We start from the raw sequence: 20,212 nt of genomic DNA on the forward strand, positions 1-20,212 counted from the left end.
GCTCACCGTGCTTTTCTTCGGGACTGGGATGATAGTTGAGGTTTTCAGGCAGGGTGGGATGGTGGCCTGGGACAGGGACTGGTTGAAGATGTTGGTGAAAACCCCGGCCAGCTGGTCGGCGCAGTCCCTCAGCACCCGTCCCAGGACGCCATCCGGCCCTGAGGCTTTCCTGGGGTCCACCGCCTTCAGCACGCATCTCACTTCATGCTCTGTCAATAAGTCAAGATAAAGTTAGCAATACAATACAGTAGGCCTAATAAATAGCAGCAGTTATGGCAGTGAGTGTGTGCGTGTATATATATACATGCGTATATATATATATATTACTTACTTACTTACTTACTGACACACACACACACACACACACACACACACACACACACACACACACACACAACCTGGAGGTAGAAGCTGTAACCCTGTCTATGTGGAAAGGGGGTCGACCCATCGACGTGGACTTTTATAGTTCACAATCTTCTCCTTGGTTTTGCTGATGTTGAGGGAAAGGTTATTGTCTTGGCCCCATTCTTCTCCTTACCTCCTATAAAGTATAATCTATAAGACCATCTTGCCTCTCTACCATCCCAATCATGTCATATCAACACAACAAGCGTCTGGGGAGTAGTAGGAGCTAGGGGTTGTTTAATCTGGACAGTCAATAGCATCTTTGATAACGCCGCGAACGCGCCCCGTGAGATGAACCAAGCGCACCGTTGCCATGCGTGATAAGCATGACCGAGGTCTCTCTGCTAGGAAGTGACGACGTGGTGGTGTGTTGAGGCTGTGTGACTGAGGGGACATATCACTACATATCAGCAGCCAGACCACTGGAGCTACCGTCGCCTGAAAAGACACCCAGGTAAGTGCTGCAGTAGGCTATGACAAATATGATGTTCCGTTTGTAAGTTCGACACATGCAATGTGTACGTCAAATAGTGTGTTCTAGAGGCGAGTTGATCAACACTAGCTAACACATTCAATATCTAAACGTTGTGTAAAGACAGTTGAATAATAACCGAGGAATCCCTAGCTGCTTCCCCTGCACTGCAGAGACAGTCACTGGTCGAGTCAGGCAGTGATGAGGGGAGAAAGAAAAACCGAATTGAATCCCGCTAGCTAAAGCTAACTTTCAACAAAAGCTAAACTGGTGACCGATTATCTAAAAGTGCCACATCCATTAGGTAGACAGGCAGCGGTAGAACTAGCTAGCATAAGCCGACCCCAGCCAGGGACCGCTAGGCGCTAACGTTAGTTAGCTAGCTGTGAGGGGTCAGTCTAATGGATGGAATAGCAGAATGGGATGGAGCGCTCCAGTTTCTTAATATTATCAAACACTTACTTTTGGTTAATACATTAATTTATTCCCCGAGGAAATACAGAATCAGAAAAAAAATATAATGAAAGTTGGATTCGCAGTTACTGTCTTGACTTGATACTTCAATGTCCATAGCACGGAACGTTTTCTTTTCCAGAGGTTAGTCAGACCCTAGAAGCGTTGCTAAGATACGGCCACAGACATACTGCAAATATCGAGCATTCTTTCTTGTTTTTTTGGCCAACGTTAGCTTCCTCTTCCATGTTAATGACCCATTTTTAAAATGTATTTGTGCCATTTATGAATATCAATCTTAAAATGTTTCCCCCCTTTGGCAACACGAACTACACACAATCGAACAGGAACTAGCCTAGTCTAAACACAATCTCCGAAAATATGATCGTTTGTGTGTTGGATGAAGATGTTGGCCTGGTTCTGCAGTGCTCCTGATACAGGCCTTTAGTACATACATTAGCTACCTGGGGTCAAACGTCCTGACTACATCAGTCTTCATCTATGAGTTATGAGTGTCTGTGTCCTGCAGCGTTGTCTCAATTGATTTAGAAAGGATTCTTGATTGATTGAATGAACAAACTAACAAACATTGCTGTTGACAAGATGGTTGCTCAGATTTGTAGTTAGCTAGATATGTCTCTGCTAAATATGTTTCATGCTTGAGTGAGACCTATACTTTCACTTTCCTCAATGTGCCAGCCTTGAGTTAAATTTAGAGTAGATCTTGATATTTATTTATTGCCTAGCACTCAATGTTTTGCCTAAATCAACACATGGTCTACGTGGACATCCAAGCACCAACCCTCTTGATAAACATAATGAGTCCCTTGTCTTTGCTTGAATTAACATAGCTGCACAGCCTGGCATCATTGTTGACAGTGGTTGACGTGTTCAAAAGGTGTGGTGGCACACAGCGCAGAACTGTGACATGTGAAGAGGGAATGACTTCCAATGGCCCCTAATCCTATAGATTTGTTTTCTTATGATGACTGGTGTATAGCTGAATCACTTACTTAGACAAATGTAAGTCGCTTTGGATGAAGTGAAGTGAAGATGAAGTGAAAATGAATGAGAAGGGCGTGGGTTTGTACAGTTTAAGTTTCCCTTTCTCGAGCTCCTGGATCAGAAAAGGAAACCTAAGGTGGAAACAGCCGGTCCATAAAATGACTCCAGTTTGCTGAGGGTGGTGTTCAAACTTTCCAAAGATTGGAAAGCAAAAATAAACTGATTTGACAGAACAGCTGCCAGGAGGCACGCTTGCATAACACTGGTGATGAAATACCAGTGTGAGATATATTTACAGATATCAACTGTATTTGAGCTTGAATTATTGTTTCTAGACCTCCTACTTACTCTCTATTTGTTAGTTCAATTGGCCTCATACATTTCATTAAGTTTTAGGTAATGGCCTATACAGGAAAATGGTTGAACGTGATCAAATATAGTGCCCTGTGTAAGCAATTGGACAGTGACACATTTTTCCTTCTTTTATCTCTATACTCCAAAAGTTCGGATTTGAAATTAAACATTTACTATGAGGTTAAAGCATATATTCTCGGCTGATATTTGATGATATTTGTGTACACATTGGTTTCATCATTCAAACATTACAACATTTCTTATGCGTAGTCCCTCTGTTTCTGGGTAGTCAAAAGTGATGGGACAGAGATGTATATCAAATATCCAAATTAAGCACCCGTGTTTAGTATTTGGCAGACAATCCTTAGCATTCAATAACTGCCTGAAGTCTGTGACCCATTGACTCCACCAGATGCTGGGCATCTTCTCTGGAGATGCTCTGCCAGGCCTGTACTGGAGCCATCTTCAGTTAGTTTTGAGGTCTTTTTGCCTAAAATATTATCAGGAAATGAAATGCATGATCAATTGGATTTAAATCTGAAGCTTGAGTTGGCCAGTCAAGAACTTTCCACTTGTTGGCTGTGGAAAGACTCCCTAGTTGCTATGGCAGTATGTTTGGGCTCATTGTCTAACTGTATGATGAAGTTCCATCCAATTAATTTGGAGCCATTTGCTTATACTTGAGTACTACTACAATATGTTTCTGTATCGGCTACTTTAGAGTACATGCTGCTACCATCAGCAGTTACATCATCAGTTTAGACAAGTTAGCCAGTGCTAGTGGCAGCTATACATGCCCAAGGCCCAATCCCGATTCCCTTTTCTACCCCTATGGCTCGTTTTCGAGTGTGACTTGATTTCGAGCCAAGGCCTTCAAACAGAGCCACAAGCCGTCAGGGTTGAAATCTACCCCTATGAAATGGGACAACCCTTCAAAACTGATACGTCATCAGTATTATCGTAGAAAAGCATTGACGCTCGCGGCTCATTCACAACTTCACTTTTACGCTATCAATCGATCAAACAAGTCATCAAATAAAAAAGAACAATGCTTCATTATCAGACCATGACAGAATAACGGCGCTCTAACCTGTATGAAACCTGTGCTCCTACCCTGCCACCAGTCTGCACTGATTTAGGACAACAGTGCAACAACTTCGCGGCTGAACTTTAGTTAAATTTACGGCGTCATATGACTTACAGACTTAATTTTATGACGTTCCGAAATCCGAAGTGACAGGAACGCTGGAGAAACAGCCGCTGTCCACTGCATTAATTAACTACATGTCCTTGATGAGTCTCCCGCTCACTGCCCTCCCATCAAAAATGGCACATCCATCGATAATATTACATAATAACAACTGCTCGGATTAGATTGTTTTGGTATAATAAGTGCCGCAATACAGATAGCGTCATATACCACCAAGGGGGGGGGGGGGGGGGATTTGGGCCTATCATGCACATATCAGCCTGTGGATAGATAACTTTAGATGGATAACTTTACATTAAATATGTCTACCATCATCCGCTGTCAAAAAACACAATTTATTTCTAAATAAACATGATTGTACATCTCTGTAATCGCGCACCGATGTATTTCTATGGGGAAGGCTGTGCTTGACGATTCCATTGGACTGACGCCGGGCAGAGGAACAGGGTGACTGTCACTCTGTGACAAACGCGCAGATATGAGTGCTCCGGTGTCCTGCTTTGATAGTCTAATGGAAGTGATCAGGTAGGCTACCAGTCCTCTACTGTTAAACCCGAGCGCGCTGGACTGTGGAACTTTCTATGTTAAGCATAGGCACCTCGGCATAACAGCGATTTTTTTTGTTATGCTTGTTGTAAAGAAAAGGTCTATAATGCATTGAAATTACATTAAACTAAGATGATAAGATGGTTATCATAATTTTTCAAATCTTTATTAATCAGTAATTACAGAGAAAGTTAAATGACATTTCCGCATTGAATAGAGCGACATAACATTTCTGTAGATGATTCGCAATGCATCCTGGAATCAAGGGGTAGCGTTGGCTACCCCTATGGCTTCAAAGCTAGTCTGGTCCTGGAATCGCTCGAAATGAAGCCATAGCCCAGTTTATGCTTCTGCGTAAAATCGACGGCGTAGCTTGCGTAGGCCCGCGTAGCCTACAAAGATTTGAAAAATTATGATAACCATCGTATTATCTTAGTTTAATGTCATTCAATGCATCATAGAACTTTTATTTACAACAAGCATAACAAAAAAAAATCGCTATTATGCCGCTTTGAGTAGAGCGCCCTATGGAAGTGTCAGGCACAGCCTTCCTATAAGGAGCGCGATTCACATTTACGAGATGTACAATCCTGTTTATTTAGAAATAAATTATTAGTTACAGGGAGCCCCATGGCTGTTCGTTGGGTTTAAATTATATTTATGATAGACATATTTAATGTTAAGTTATCTATAAGAACTGTGATTGGTCCGCTTGGTAGCGTCACATTCCGACTCTCGTAAATGCGGAAGTCATGACAGAAATGTCATTTACTTTTTCTGTAATTACTTATTAATAAAGATTTGAAAAATGAGGATAACCGTCTTATTATCTTAGTTTACTGTCATTTCAATGCATTATAGACATTTTCTTTACAACAACGATCGCTATTATGCCGCTATGAGTACACAGACCAACGCGACGCGGTCCGCGGACCAACGCAAAACTATAAACTTGGAGAGCCCTCGCGTAGGCTACGGCGTAGACGCACGTAAATTCGACGCAGAAGCATAAATCGGGCTTTAAGTAAATATGAATTGGGATAGCCCTACCCCTAAACGTGAACGCGCAAAACGAAGCCATAGGGGTGAAAACGAAGCCGTAGGGGTGAATTGGGATTGGCCCCAATTCATAGCCCCCCTCCACCATGTTTCACAGTTGAGGTGGTATGCTGTTAATCTTGGCCAGACATTCTCCAAGTCTTGCAATTACTCTGATGCATCATAATATTAGTCTTATCTGTCAACAAGGACTTTTTCCAGACCTCTTGGTTTTTAGGTACTTTTTAACAAACTGTAACCTGACCATCCTTTTTGAGGAGTTGGTTTGCACTCTAGTTTGACTGGTGACGGTTGTATGTTGCGGATGGTTGTCTGACACATTAACAGCTACCTCCTGGAGAGTATTCATGATCAGTGGGACAGTTGTTTTTGTGGGTTTTCTTATGGTGAGCATTCTTTGGTAGTCCACTGTAGAAGTCTTCCTTGGCCTACCAGGATGTTTGCGATTGCTACGCTCACCATATTTATTTTCTTGTCAATTATGTTCTAAACTGTTGTTTTTGCTAAGTCTAAGGTTTTACCTATGTTTCAGGTTTATTATTTTGGATATTTCAGCCTCATAATGGCTTCCTTGACATTAGTTTATTGATGTCTCTTTGGGCTTCATGTTGACAGACACCAATAGCCACAGACTCCAAAGGCAAACACAAAGCCTAGAATCAATACTAGACATTGACAGCGCTCTTATGCTGCACAAATGATGTGACGAAACACACCTGATTAACCAGGAACACCTGTCAAGACAATTGTCCCAATACTTTTGGTACCCTTAGTATAAAAAGTGTCATTTCTATTCTAAATGATGACACCAATATGTACCATCAAATAAAATCTGAGAGTATAGTTGTATGTATCAGTATAATCAGGGGTGCACATAACTGGTGCGCCAGTGCGCATGCGTCGCCAAAATGCATCCTGCGCGGCAGATCAGCCGCATGAACGCGCTCTTGCGCACCTGGGAGAGGAATTTACTTCCTCAAAATCCAACTGCTGACTGCTGACTGCTGCATCACTGCAAGCCTAACTATTTGCCGTCCCCGACGAGTAATCCATCACAACAGTCGACCGACGACGACCACGGCGAAAACATTCGGAAAGTATCGTAAATCGTACTTTCATTCCGCGTATCGCGTATCGCACGGTTATCACGCCGCGGCGCCGCCATGTGAAAATTCAGTCCCGAACGACTCGTGGCTAAAAGGAAAAACAACACCAAGGGACTTCACGTTTCTCTGAAGCTTTCAAACGTTCAGACGTTTGTTTTACAGCTGCATTATCGCACATAGACCCCTGACCCAGGATATGGTTGGGAATTCTATTAGAAAAAAGAAAAAAAAGACTTTGTTGCACAATCAAAATAATGAGCTATTTAAAGTGATAGCCTGCCCTACAACATCCTCTACCATGGTTGAAATTGAGGACAGTATTAACAGCAGTCAAGAGAGCAGTGATGAAGATGATTAAGCTTGTAGCCTAAATAAATGCTTAGGCTGTAACTTTTTGTTGAAAAGTTGATTTCAGTGTTTACAGAACAGAGCAGTGCTTAAAGAGATGTCAGTTGATTTCATTGTGTTTAAAGGAGTCTGACAGACTTTCATGCTTAAAGAGCAGTCATTTGATTTTGCATTTGTTTATTTTGTTTTGCACACAATCATTTGTTCGTTCATCTTTATTTATGAATAAATGTCGTTTTGCCACTATAAGTTATCCATGTATCCCTTTTTTATCCATCCTGTGGGACGGGTCGTGACTCGCGAGCTCGGGGAGCACCAAGCAGCATCCCTAGGTGCTCCTCTGAGCACTGGCCCCAAAAAGTTATGTGCACACCTGAGTATAATGTATGTATCAGTGTCCAGGAGAAGCTTTTGTAATGGCCTAATTTGTTAGGCTGAAACCAATGAATGATTTTTGATAGGCTACTTTTCATCTAACCTATTTTCAAACAGCACCTCTGGCCGTGGTCAAATTTAATTCACGCAGAGGAACTAAACAAAGTCATGACTCAATGGTTCTTTGCTATGTGTTTTAGCCAAATGGAGAATATTCTGTTGCCAAAGACTATTGAACACAGATTGTCTCAAATGTTGTGCCAGATAGACAGTAATTTATTGAAATCTGGTTTTCATTGTCGTTTTATGACCAAAGGAAATGGGTTTTTAGTGGATGAGCATGCTATTTTCAATGTCCATGGCCAGATTATGCTAATATAATACATTTTCCAAGTATTTTACAGAGAAAAAAATATTAATCAGAATAACTTTTGACCTTTTCCCTTTGTGTGGATTACATTTGTTTATATGATGCATCACTGTTGTATGCTCCACTGTTTCAGCCCATGCATGAAAATTCATTCTCATCTCTTGATGACTTGATTCCTACGAGAAAGCCGTATGCCTTTTTTCCCCTCAGAATTGGATCGGCTTTGTGGAGAAAGGAGGAAAAAAGTTGAATCCAAGTCTTAGAAGGGAGCTTGATCTGACCCTACCATCTTCAACCACTCCCACTGCCAGAGTTGTGAGCCGTTGGCATCCTGTCTGCCAGGGAGAACTTCAGGGGGAATATTACTACACTTGAAGACTCCATTAGAAACCCTACTGAATATTAGAAAAGAATAGTGCATTATATTGATTGTTTTTGACTTCTGGAGCAATAGAGTGGGACACTTATCAGGACCTACTTTAGTGTGGAATAGTACAAGAGTACAACATGGCTAAGAAAAACAGCCAAAAGGGTACGTATTCAACCATGCATCTATTCTATTGTGTGTATTTGCATACATTTGCGAACTAAATTCAAGATGACCTAGGCTACATCTTAACGCTTTATTGCTTGCAGAAGATTAGAGAGGGTTTTTAAATTAGTTAGTTAGCCTGGAGAGGGATGGTGAAATGACTCTACAGTGCATTTTGTTGGATCCCTCACAAGGGTCTAGCTATCATTGTCTTTCTGAAATAAAGCCACTCAATAGGACTGTGCTATGCTTGCAAAGTAGCCTAGATGTTGCAAGGTTTGTCATTGTTCGAAACTGTCCTCGAGCATTCTTTAGTCATGCCATATGTTTCTGCTATTTCTTTAAACTGCCACTCAGCTGCTTCTCATCTCATTGAGCTCAGTTTGTTTGGGGCGGTATTCTCCTTCCTCTGATGCATTAAGCCCTGCTTTGCTGACTCATTCCTTTTTGTAGAACTGGATATCAGTTAGGCTATCACCGAATATATAGAACAGGCTTATCTTATTGCTAGATGCAATGCGTCTGGCTAGACAATTTTTGTCCCATATATAATGTCTTTAGAAGTGGCCTGTGACATTTTGGTCAAGGCTCTAAAGCACTGTGGACGCTTTAACTATGAAAGTTCATCGTCAAGCTTCATGTCTGTTATTTTATTTAACCTTTATTTATCCAGGTTAGTCTCATTGAGATTACCTTTTTTTTTTTTTAAAGAGAGAGCTGGTTATATGTTTTGTTTTTTCACTGGTGCCTATTAAGTCACTACTGAGACGTCAGGATCTAACTTAGCTTCCTAATCTGATCCACTGTACGGTGTCTGCCGATTCCCAGTGTCCATGGTCCATCATTTACTTGTATAATGTTTCATTAAATGTATTTAGCAAGCCCTTTTAATTGTCATTGGCATGCAAATATCAAGGGTCTTCATTTGCTCCTGAAAAATGGACATCTAAATATTGCACTGAATTCAGTGAAGATTCTAGACACCCTCATTCTAGACCTATATCCTTGCCTATTGTCCCTTAGTGTGAACATTGAATGGTATCAGGAGTAATGAGTAATGGGGACTGTTTTGTTTTGCAAATGTTGTGCCTCCACATTTCAATAGTTTTGCAAACAGCCCTAGCAACAACAGAAAAATAAATGTAAATGCTACGCCCATCATGTCTGTGTTTTCATGTTTTGGGGTGTTTTTACAGATACCTCTGGTGTGGTGTTCGACACTCACTCCAAAATGGTGATGTCCCAGGGAGGGACTTTAGACAGGATGAAGGAGAAGGTAAGCACTGAGTGATCAATCATACACACTCCAACAGGTTTTGTTTGTCGCCTTACACCTACACCGTAGGCTCAGTGATGGGTTTACTGATCTGATCTACAGTAGGCCTGGGTTTATTTCCAGTCACACTGAACCTGTTCCTCTTCTCTTCTTTATTGCAGATCAGTGCTGTCAGGGCAGTTGTTCCCAACAAAAGCAACAATGAGATTGTCCTGGTTTTGCAGCACTTTGAGAACTGTGTTGACAAGGCCGTCCAAGCTTTCTTGGAAGGTATGGGATGCCATGGTCAAGTGATGGTTCTCATTGTGATATTTACAGGTGTTATGAGTAAATTAATGGAAAATGATTTGCATTCTTTTTGGAGAACTTTGCTCAAGTGTCTTGCTAGCTAGCTAACTACTTGGAAATTGTAGGTAGGCTTACTCTGTATGTCTGAACATTATTGCCATGGAAACGCACAGTGGTTTTTGAAACTTGGAATAAGATGATGTTGACCTAGATAAGACTAGAAACTGTTGCCCATATGGGTAGGTTAACAGATTGTGATAGAGGATTTTCTTTAAACAAGGAATTCCCTGACAATACCTGGTGTTCAAATTGTGTTGTTTAGTGTTTAATCACCTGTTGTATGACGCAAATGGGGTTACCTGTTTATACATGCCTGTCAGTGGTGTCACTTACTGACTGGAAGTTGCAATGGAATGTTTTACAACTAACGCTCCAGACATCTGTGTGACAGGTCTAACTATAGAACAAGGAGGGTGCCTCGCACGTCAAACTATTGTTCTGCAGCTTTTTCATAACCTATCTTTAGGGCATTTGGAGGATGAATGTTTTGAAACCTTTAAATCATGTGCGCACACAGACAAGGGCATGGCTATACTTGGAATGTAAAATGGCTTTCGCGAAGAGGGCATTCACCCTGTGTTTCGTTTTCCTTTCAGGCAGTGCAGTTGAAATTCTGAAGGAGTGGAATGTTACCGGTAAAAAGAAGGTAATTGTCAGTAATTAGACAAGACGTCCTTTAATGCAGGGCATATGATAAATTAAAGGGACACCGTTAAGGAATGTAGTAAATGCTTTGCATAATAGTTAATCTTTATTTGAACTTACGTCAAATAAAAAAAACTTTTAATAAGTTTAATCATTATGGCATGTCTTAAGCTGTCAACAGGCCTGAACTGGTGTGTCTGTTTTATAAGGGCCGAGATAAACTTTGTTGTTCAATGATTGGTTTTAACATTGCATGGCATGCATGAACTCCTTGCTGTGCACATAAGGTTACAGTCGATGGAGTTTGACTTGATTCTTCCATCTCCAGCCCAAGAAGAAAAAGAAGCCCAAGCCCCAGCCAGAGGCTCCAGCAGAGCCTGCTCCAGCCGAGCCCACGCAGCCCCTGGAGGAGAGTAAGGATGCAGTGAATGGTTTCCATGCCAATGGTTCCTCCGCTTTGGACGGAGACTCAATAGACTCGCTGAGTGAGCAGTTGGATTCCGCCTCCCTGGATGCAGCAGAACTGGATTCTGAACCTGCCACCTCGGAAACTACAGGTACTGTAATGGAGAGGGGCCAGGATTTTTTTTTTTTTAAATTTTTGGGCGGTGATACTATAGACATTTACCCTATTTGTTGATCCACTTGAGGCCTATTTACATCAGAATGTTTACACTGCGTTGTCTCCCAGGTGCAGAGGCAGACAGTCAGAGCATCGCACCAAGCCCTACCTCCCAGCAAGGAGGGAGGAACCACCAGGGTCCCCGAGGGAGCAAGTTCCGTCACCGACAAGGCTCAAACTCACAGCCCCCGTCCACTCCCTCTGTGCTCACTGCCAACGACCATGACAGTCAACATGGATCATCTGGCAACAAAAAAATAGGTTAGAGTGCCATGCTGCTTGTCCCAGATGCCTAGATACTGTATGTCATCTTAACTGCACTGGATTATTGAGGGCAACTCAAATAATGCTTTATGTGTGTGTGTGTGTTTCACTTCACGTATGCCCGATCTTTGAATCTCAGCGCCCAACATCGACCGCTCTATGAAGGACCTACAGAGATGCACCGCCTCACTGACCCGGTACAGAGTGGTGGTGAAGGAAGAGATGGACTCCTCCATCAAGAGGATGAAGCAGACCTTTGCTGAGCTCCAGAGCTGGTACAATAATTTCACTACATCAGTCTATCAAATGGTTGCGGTTTAGTCTGTTGAAGATGATTAGTTTGGAGTATTTGATGCTGATTTACTTGGAATGATGAGATAACATATCACAAATGTCATAATATTTGCTCTTTTGTATGCAGAATGTTTACCTAAGCAATTTAGGGAACAGTGTTTTAAAGGCTCCAATGTCCACCAGTGAATCAAAGTACGTTGCTTTCACCTTTGCTCGACATGATCAGTATGACTGAGCCTTGTATGTAGGTGAAACCAGCTGTAATATAGTTCAGCCCCAGGTGGCCCCAACTAGCCTGTAGTTCATCTTAACATATTATTTGTTTACCTTTTGATAAACCGTCTCCAAACTAGTTGGACAGCCTATTTGGCTTGTTTAGCAATTTACCTCTCTCAGCTTTAATGTGTTTCCCATTGTAGGTCAGTCAAAGTGCAAGCTATATCTTATCTAAATGGAATGGAATGGACTTTATTTGTCATTGCTACAGTACAGGTACCAAACAACGAAATTTAGGAGGGGAGGCTCCCCTGGTGTTAGGAAAGGAAAAAGAAAACACATTTTAGAAAAAGCATAGATGCATAAAATCACAAGAAGGTAAGGAGCTGGTTTACATCAATAAAGGCTATGTACACAATCCACTGTACTATACTGCACAGATAGTCAACTAGGGTTGTCATATTGCATAACGAGTATTTTTTCACATTATTTTAAAGTGTCACAGTTTGCAGGCTTGAAAATGTACATGTTTGTGCCTCAGCACTAGCTGCCATACAATCCGTCCGGACTGTCCTGGGCCCAGAACTTAGGCCTTTTCTGTGTTCAGGGCCTTGACGGCCGGCTACATAAATGTGAAGAACCAGGCTCACCATATCACTTTGAGGAATATTTCAACCTCCTTCTCTCTCTCCCTCCCCTCCCCCACTCCCTCCTTCCCTCTAGCCTCATGGACAGAGAAGTAACTCTGTTAGGAGAGATGGACAAAGTCAAAGCAGAGGCCAGTGAGTACAACGGTTTTTCAACAAGCATTTGGACTGAGCCACGTTGGATTGAGTTGTATTACACTCTGTTTCTATAATGAGGCATTGGAGGTCTGGAAATGATTCATCATGTAAGAGAATCGGAAACCCGCTGTCCCAAATCACTCACTCCGGGAGTAAGCTGACACATAAACATAAACATTCTTTAAATGTGTAGGGGTGGGTGACCTCAGGGTTTCTATAGTCCTTGGGCATACCAGTGTGTTCGGTGTAGTGAAACATGACAGAGCAAGACTGCATATTTCCACAAGTAGGCCATTCTCCCTTATCCTTTCCTCCCAATGCAGAGTGTTTTGTGTTCTGGGTCTGGAAAAGTGAATAGTGTCAGGTGTCAAGGGAGACTCAATGCTGTCTTTGTGCTAGGTGTGTGGGGAATTGGGGGAAGAGAGGGAACATTATAGTCGTTCTTTGACATTACAAAACCCAGCATTCCTCCAAATGTACCAGTCTCTCCCCTAATCTCATCCCTTGCTTTAGATATGTGTTAATGGATGAGAGAGCCTCTTTCTTCCCTTCCTTTTTTCCTCCTCAAGAAAAAAAAGTACTCTGCCATTTGCATTTCCTTAGCAACTGATACATTAACAGCACTTTTCCTCAGGAATGGGATTTTGATTTGTATAGACAATATGTATAGATAATGTCTTCCTTTTATCTGTTAATGTGATCTAGACCATCTGGAAAAGTCTGTGGAATTCTTTAGTTAGTCGTACTAATGCTTTAAATGTGAATGCTTTTAAAGACATACTTGTTCTAAGTTGTCATATGGGTTTGCCTGTACAATATGTGGATTTCTTAAAGTACAGATTAGTACAGATTAGTAGAGTCAAATTGTGTAACTGTGTTTCAGTGGCCATTTTGGATGGCCGTCAAAAGAGAGCAGAGGAACTACGCAGGCTGACGGACCAATCAGCATCCATGTCTGAGGAGCAGCTGAGTGAGCTGCGCGCTGACATAAAGGTGTCTTGACCATCCCAATCACACTATAGTCAAGACAAGCATATAACTATATATATATATCACACTTAAGTCAAGACAAGCATAACTATATATATGTTACGGTTAGGGATGCACGATATGCATTTTTTCCAACCGATACCGATGTTTACCCGCTTCTCGTGGCCGATAACCGATATGAGAACAGATATAATTTCACAGTTGATAACCTGTAGTTCATGCACACCTGAAGGTAAGAAAGGCTATGTAGTGAGCAAAGATTGATGATTTAATATTCCATAGTGATCTCACCAAATCTAACTTACATCACTATTGTTAACACAACAAAGAGAACACTTCTGACTCTTCAAATGTTCATTTATTATTTCCTCTAACAAACAGAATCTGTTATAGACAGTGCACAATGCTTTTTTTAGCCAAGATCTGGCCTCCTTTTATGAAAACAAAAAAGGCTCACCTAAGAGTAATTAGATGCGTTGTGCGACCCTCCCTCATCATTGTCCGAGTCTCTCCTAGGGTCATAGCGAGCAGCGGTAAAGCTGTCAATTCCCTTGTCACCCAGTACCGGGAAACCGATGTCAGGGCTATGTGGCACTAAGTCCGCCCAGCATGGTGTCGGTAAACCTGGAGACATGTCCGCGTTAGACTGTGATGGCAGCGTTTCGGCTGCCTTACACAGAAGCGGATCTTCTCCCGACAGGCTAGCCATGCGACTTAGCCGTCAGCTGAGAAGTTTCTTGGGGAACACTGCACAGTGGATACACTCATCGGTAGAGATAACAGCGGCCCGGGCGTGGATTAATCCCAGACACGCTGCGCACTTAGAGTGAGTGTCCCAGCTAGCCATTGACTTGCTGCACGGGCAGGTCTTCCGGCTAGTCTCGGCTGTGCTAGGTCCGCTAGCCTCAACGTTAGCCATTGCTGGCTAGGGGTTGTAGGCTAGCTGCTAGCAGGCCTCGCTACTTCACCCGTTAGCTTGTCAGCTATCAAGGGAAAACAGAGGGGCCAGGGGAGGGATATTACTATCTACCCGCTACAAGATGTGTCGTTGTGTTGTAACTCGTAGACCTTTGCCCTCCTCTCCGAACTTTTGTCAAACATGTGTTGCAAATTGCAAACGCACTATCTGCCTCAGAAACTCTGAAGAATGTCCACACCGGGGAAGCTCTCATGTTTCGCTCTCGTCTGTACGCAGGCGCAGCAGCATGAGCGCGGAAACCGGAAGCAGAAATATTTCCGGCTTCATATTATCGGCTCTATATCGGCTAAAATTTTATAAAAACGATAAAAAACGATAAACATTAATTTCCCATTATCGTGCCGATAAATATCGGTGCCGATAATATCGTGCATCCCTAGTTACGGTACATGTGGGAATACGGTACATGTGGGGAAAACTAGGGTTAGGGTTAGGTGCTACGTCGACTTGGTACATGCTGGCATGTCTAACCCTAACCCTACCCCTAACCTTAACCGTAGCACCCTAGCACCTAACCCTAACCCTAGTTTTCCCACATGTACCGTATTCCCACATGTACCGTAACATATATCACACTTTAGTCAAGACAAGCATATAACTATATATATATATCACACTTTAGTCAAGACAAGCATATAACTATATATATATATATATCACACTATAGTCAAGACAAGCATATAACTATATATATCACACTATAGTCAAGACAAGCATATAACTATATATATATATATATCACACTTTAGTCAAGACAAGCATATAACTATATATATACAGTGTTTCCTCTATATGCATTTATTCGTGGCGGGCCGCCACGAATGAATTTCCTCCGCCACTAATTGATTCAGACAGTCCACTTTGATTCAAAGTGAAAATCCGCGCGAAAGACAAACGCTCCGCCACTAATGTGAAAAATCCTGGAGGAAACACTGATATATCACACTATAGTCAAGACAAGCATATAACTATAATATATCACACTATAGTCAAGAGTCAAGACAAGTATTAACATTGGTGCAAGGATTAAGGATTGTGTGGGAATTGTGCCATTTGACCTAAATAATGGAGATACTATACCAAATGCAAAATGGCCATAAGATAATGATAAATGATCCTTATTTTTCAGCACTTTGTGAGTGAACGTAAATACGATGAGGACTTGGGTAAGGCTGTGAAGTTCTCCTTTGAGCTAGAACCACTCAAGATGAGCATCACAGGATTTGGATCAGGTAAGCCAGTGGTACACTTGCAATAATGGTGTGGCTTTACAGTATAAGGGGAAAACAATCCACATTCTTTATAGGAACCCACAGAGGGTCCTGAAATTTGGGTGGTAGAACGCACATATCTAGGAAAAGTCATGAAAGGAGGGTCCTGAAATTTGATCGAGTGCAAAGATATAACATTTCTTTTTACTCATGGCTGATTAAGTGTTAACTGATCTGCTGTCAACACTTACCCTGTTGTTTTTGTATCTGGACCTCCAGTAAAACAGACTTTTGAGTGACCTGCCTTGGTGTCCCGCCCTCCCTCCCCTTACAGTGTACCACCCTCAGACGGGCTACTCCAGCCGTTCCCGCTGTAGCTCCACTTCCTCCTCCATCACTGGTCCAGGGTCCCTAGAAACACCTCCCTCTCAGCCCCAGAGCTCCAACTATGACGGTCGCCCTAGCCAGCCAAGAGTACAGGTCAGTTCACAGACAAACCAATAATAAACATTATGGGGTTGCTGAAATTTTATGTGAAGTTTTCTCATGGGACAATGCTTTCTGTACTGTCTCTATAGAACTATAAATCTCTATAGAACTGGGACAATGCTTTCTGTACCGTCTCTATAGAACTATAAATCTTTTTTTTTCTCTTTTTTTCAATCCAACTTTACAGAGTTTCCAAGGCAACAGGCGTCAGTACCACTCCGGTGGCCAGCGGTATAACAGTAGTGCCTATCACGACAGGAACCCGAACCGTCCGAGCTACCGTTACCAGGGTAACCGAGGCCAAGGTGATGGCCCCAGCCCTACTGGCCCCACTTCCACGCAGTCCTCTAACTCCTCCAGTGGCCCCGCCTACTCCACTACGTCTTCTCAGCGCCCAGAACGCCCTTCTCACAACGGGCTGCCCCAAAGGCCTCCGCGGACACAATGCCCCTGACATCGGAAATCCTTCACCCAGTCAAAGCCGTCTACTAACCCTAGCACTCCTACCCTAATACCCTCTACCCTGTTCCCTCCACCCCTCTAACTCCCTTCCATGAAGAATAGAATTCAAGTTTACATATTTTTGTCAATTGAGCTGTAGTGCCACCTATAGGTAAATCCATTCATCCTCCAAACTTGAAAGATACCCACTACTCCCTTATTCTGTCAGTTCCACCTACTTTTGTAATTAGTGTTTAAGATACATGCCTGTTGATGTAGCAGCTTTCCAGACCTCTCTGGTGATAATTTCTTTGCTTCTTCAGAGAAGCTGTTTCAGCAGAGAGATTGTTGATGTAATTCAGAGGTGATTTGTATGCATTTTGTGCATTGCTGAAGGGCATATATTTCTTTTATTTTTTATTATAAGTTTGATTTTATTTGTATTTTACTTTTTAGTATGTTTAATTGGATTTCTCAGTTTTGATTTCCAAGCCTCAAATCTAATTTGTATTTAGCTAAGCTTGCAAAACAGTTTCTGTCCAAACCATTTTGGTTCCCTATGTTAAAAAGAACATTACTTGTGTACTGGCAGCACTAGTATCTACTGTATGGGAATTAATGGTACAGGCATGCAATCAACACTACAGAATCTGTATTTTGAAAAAACAGACATGCGTATCTAATGGGTTTCATTTCAATTACAGCTTTCCATACAGTATGGTTGCTCCGGCAAACATTGTTTAAACTCATTGAAATGGCTCAATGAATAAGATTTGAATCAGAATAATAAACTGTGAACCAGAGTGGTTTTCATTCCAGATGTTGCCATTTACAACCTCACAAGAAACTTGAGAGTAGAATTTTTGTGTTATTCCTATAGGAGCATTTTCTCTATTCCTATTTGTAATTCAAGAGTGGTAAATTTTCCTTATTTCTTTTTATTTCATGTTCTTATTTTATTATCTGTGACTCCTTTAGTCTCAGGTAAGAGAGGACATCCACTCCCCACACGCTTTCTCTGAATTGGGATTCCCTTTTTTCAGTACATCTGTTTCAATGTTATTTGGTGTCGCTTCACTCGCTCTTTCCTTCTGCTCAGTGTTTTCATAGACTGGACCATATGCACACAGACGGCACACACTCTTGACCTGCTTGCCTTTTATCACAGTGCAACCTCACCGTTGCCTTCTAGAAACAGATGTCGGCATAACAAATACTGTTTTCTAAGTTCATAGTTCAAGAGCAGACACTTGTAATCTTGGACATTACAAAAGTGTTAGGAACAATCTTTTTTCTTTTTCTTTTGATATATTCATTGTCCTTTATATCATATCCAATAGAAACAAAACCTGATCAAATTTATTAAACTTTTTAGATTCAGAGTACATTTTATGGCTGCGAAGTTTGGACAAAACTCGAATTGAGATGGTAGTGATGCAAGGATCTTTGTTAATGTCTACTGTTCAGAACAAAATCTAGTAACATACCTCATTGTTGCTCCTGTGACTCGGCTTGATGGGATACTGTTTCTGTCAGGGGGCTTTGGGCCACTAGTGATGTCATGTCTTGCCCTAACAATGAAACTATTGAGAGAAACATGATGTGACAGGGCCCACTTAAACCCTCCACTCCATGTTATCTGTGTGTGTTGGTAGGAAGGAACATATTGGGAAGTGGTGCAGTTTACCTTCAAGTTATGTTATAATTGTAGATTTTCAGTAGTGATCTTAAGTCCTTTTTTTATAGGAGTATAGTTTGATCATGAGGAAAACATCATTTCATCTCTTTTGTCATACTGTATATCTCGGTAAAGATGATGTAGTGCTGCTTTTCTTCAGTGGTTTACATTGTCTTTGGGAAAGTGCAGAGAATACATACAGTTGGTCAGAGGTATTGGCCTGTGTGATTCAATAGGTCAGGGTTGGTAGCACCAACATCTCCCTGTGCCACGTTAATGTTAAGTGCTACTGCAATGACAACCTGCCCTCTAAAATTGGCCTCCTTCCAATTTTGCACTGTTCATGATAGTCTTCTTTTCAGAGATGTATGCACTACAGATTTTCCATTACAATCATTGTAAGTTGGTACCCTTTGGTAACTTCAAACATGTTTGACTGGTGTTTCTTAGGTGCTTGTCCTGTTGATTTAATCTCAAAACTGGTGTAATTCTGCATAGGGAACGATGCCCGCGTCATTCCTTCTTTACCAAATGTAAGTAGACATGTTAACAGCTTTTTTTTTTCTACATTCCAAATTGTCTGGAGAGGTTGTCGCCAAAGAGATCATTTTGTCCTGTTCAAGTTGCTGCCTTTTTTCTTCCTTGGCCTATAAAGAATTTAACTCTTTGATTGTTTCAAGGGGATAATCTAGAGTAACAGTCATCATTTTTCCTTGATGTTATTTTTTTTGTTTTTTCCCTGAATCTTTACTGTATATATGTAGCTATATAATTTTGCTGGGCTCACATGGGGCATTTTGTATGTGACATTCATGTTGAGCATATGGTTTACCTCTGGAAGATAAGAATCAAGTTCAGTCCAATTCTTCCTGTGGCTATTCTTTTCGAAATGTCTGAGACAACTGTAAACTTAAGTGCCTTCTCTCGTCGTCGTCGTCGTCGTCCCATACCTTCCAATTCATTCACTCCTCTCCCCCCCTCACTACCACGTATGGACCAAAGACATCTGCCCCACCCCCATGCCAATACAAGCAGCACTTGGACTCCCCTCCCTGTACACCGAATGGCACACTTTTCATTTACTATGAATAAAATTGTTTGCAATACATTCCTGTGTTCAGTGTCTTTGTGTCCATGTATGGTTTTTATATGCACAGGTCTTAGTTTCCTGTTGAAAAAATGTCTGGTTCATATTCAAGTTGGTCAGTAGCTTTCAGATTTTGGGAAATAGAAGTGCATCTGACACAGAAAATAATCTACAGGCCATGATCCAACTGTTATAGGGCTCGTTACAAAGCCTAAACTACATTTCTATGGAGACTCCCCATAGCAGATTTTCTGTGTCTAGGGCCCAGTTCAGTTGGGGGTCAGTTTTAAAATGTCGCAGAGAAAATCTCGGCAACCACTTGCAACCGACATCGCAGATCTTTGGTTTGAACTACCTAGTTTGAATACGTCGGTTGCAAGTGGTTGCTGAGTTTTTTGCCGAGTTCTCTACTGAAATCGTGTCGCGTTGCAAATCCTAGATCTGAACTGGGCTTTAGAAACTGCACAAGAGTCCACAGACAAGAATGTATTATCAGTGGTTTTCAACCCTCTCCTCGGGGACTACCAGCCGTTCCACATATTTGATCTGTTCCACCACCAGCACACCTGATTCAACTAATCAAGTGCAAAGCAATTATGGTTTGTACTTGATTAGTTGAATCAGGTGTGCTGGTGGTGGAACAGATCAAATA

At 41.8% G+C, this 20,212-nt stretch overlaps 1 protein-coding gene across 1 annotated transcript; it reads left to right on the forward strand.

Annotated features, from left to right (window-relative positions):
• Positions 1 to 829: 829 nt before the first annotated feature.
• spats2 (spermatogenesis associated serine rich 2) lies at positions 830 to 19,534 on the forward strand. The gene is made up of 13 exons (XM_080535204.1): positions 830 to 859; positions 7,914 to 8,235; positions 9,432 to 9,511; positions 9,673 to 9,781; positions 10,456 to 10,505; positions 10,833 to 11,061; positions 11,196 to 11,387; positions 11,530 to 11,665; positions 12,624 to 12,682; positions 13,569 to 13,678; positions 15,784 to 15,886; positions 16,200 to 16,345; positions 16,542 to 19,534. The coding sequence occupies exons 2-13, from the start codon at positions 8,211 to 8,213 to the stop codon at positions 16,806 to 16,808; spliced, it is 1,506 nt and encodes a 501-aa protein (XP_080391330.1). The 5' UTR covers positions 830 to 859; positions 7,914 to 8,210; the 3' UTR covers positions 16,809 to 19,534.
• The last annotated feature ends 678 nt before the right edge of the window (positions 19,535 to 20,212 follow it).

Source organism: Nansenia antarctica (genome assembly GCF_963989245.1).
Source record: "Nansenia antarctica genome assembly, chromosome: 6".
NCBI lineage: Eukaryota > Metazoa > Chordata > Actinopteri > Argentiniformes > Microstomatidae > Nansenia > Nansenia antarctica.